The following is a 973-nucleotide window of genomic DNA, read 5'->3' as shown; positions in this document are numbered from 1 at the left end:
TGTACTTTTGCGTATCTGCATACGTGTACGATCCATGCGAAATGGTCCCATCAGTACGTTAATTGCCATCTTAATGAAGGCGGACGGCAAGCGCATTCCAAATTTCCAATACTGCCCTATGCATTAACGCTGCCACCATTGATAGGGAGCTTACTGCAATACACCAGCTAAGCACTGCTACTACTGCAGCAGAGTGCCAATCGCAGCGCTCCTCACATGACGCGGAACGATCAATACACCAGCTAAGAACTACTAGAAGAATTAACACAGAATCCCCATTACATTGGCCAGGCCAGCAAGCTACTCTAGGGCCGTAACCACGGCCAAGAAGAACCAAAGAACTCGAGCGGATTAACTGATTGGCTCCCTACGCGGCTATTCGAAGGATGGACAGATCGATACTGCTGGAAGAAGCTTGATCTAGCTGTAGATGGTGACGAGGCGGCGGAAACACCTGGTGCAGGAGTACTTGCGCTTGTTCTTGAGGCACAGCGGGAGGCACAGGATGCGCCGCTCGCTCTCCACGTCGGTCGCCACCACGGGGCCGCCACAGGACGGGCAAGCGCCGGGCGCCTTGGACGTGGCCAGCACCCGCTCCACCTTCGCCCCGACGATCATCTTCACCGCTCCGCCCACGCCCATTGTTGCCATCGATCGACGATCCCCTCGGTCGCAGGAAAGAAAGAAGAGGGTGATCGGAGGAGGGAAATGGGATTTTTTGCCTTGGAAAGTCTGGATTTTGAGTGGCCGGCGCCGGGGATGGCATGTGGCAGGCCCCGTATATAGCGGAGGGGACGAGGACGCAGGCGGGAAGCAGCCAAAGCAGCGGCAGGACCGGGCGCGCGGACGGCTGTTGCCTGCGGTTTTTACATTAATTGGGTTTTTTTTAAGAATCTGTTGAGGTTTTTACATTAATTGTTTGGAAGGTCAAGTTTTATTCATCAAAAATCACATATATTGTGGGATACAAGAA

General features: G+C 53.5%; 1 protein-coding gene across 1 annotated transcript; it reads right to left on the bottom strand.

The window, feature by feature from the left end:
• Nucleotides 1-243: 243 nt before the first annotated feature.
• LOC125533939 lies at nt 244-768 on the bottom strand. Its single transcript, XM_048697263.1, has one exon. It carries the CDS (start codon nt 649-651, stop codon nt 421-423), a length of 231 nt encoding a protein of 76 aa, XP_048553220.1. The 5' UTR covers nt 652-768; the 3' UTR covers nt 244-420.
• Nucleotides 769-973: the final 205 nt, after the last annotated feature.

This window comes from Triticum urartu, chromosome 2 (assembly GCF_003073215.2).
Source record: "Triticum urartu cultivar G1812 chromosome 2, Tu2.1, whole genome shotgun sequence".
NCBI lineage: Eukaryota > Viridiplantae > Streptophyta > Magnoliopsida > Poales > Poaceae > Triticum > Triticum urartu.
Note: the sequence above shows the minus strand (reverse complement) of the source record. Positions and strands in the feature narration are given on the sequence as shown.

Bases quoted from the DNA above. Each gene is read 5' to 3' on its own strand.
- LOC125533939 (XM_048697263.1), bottom strand. From the start codon at position 651: ATGGCAACAATGGGCGTGGGCGGAGCGGTGAAGATGATCGTCGGGGCG.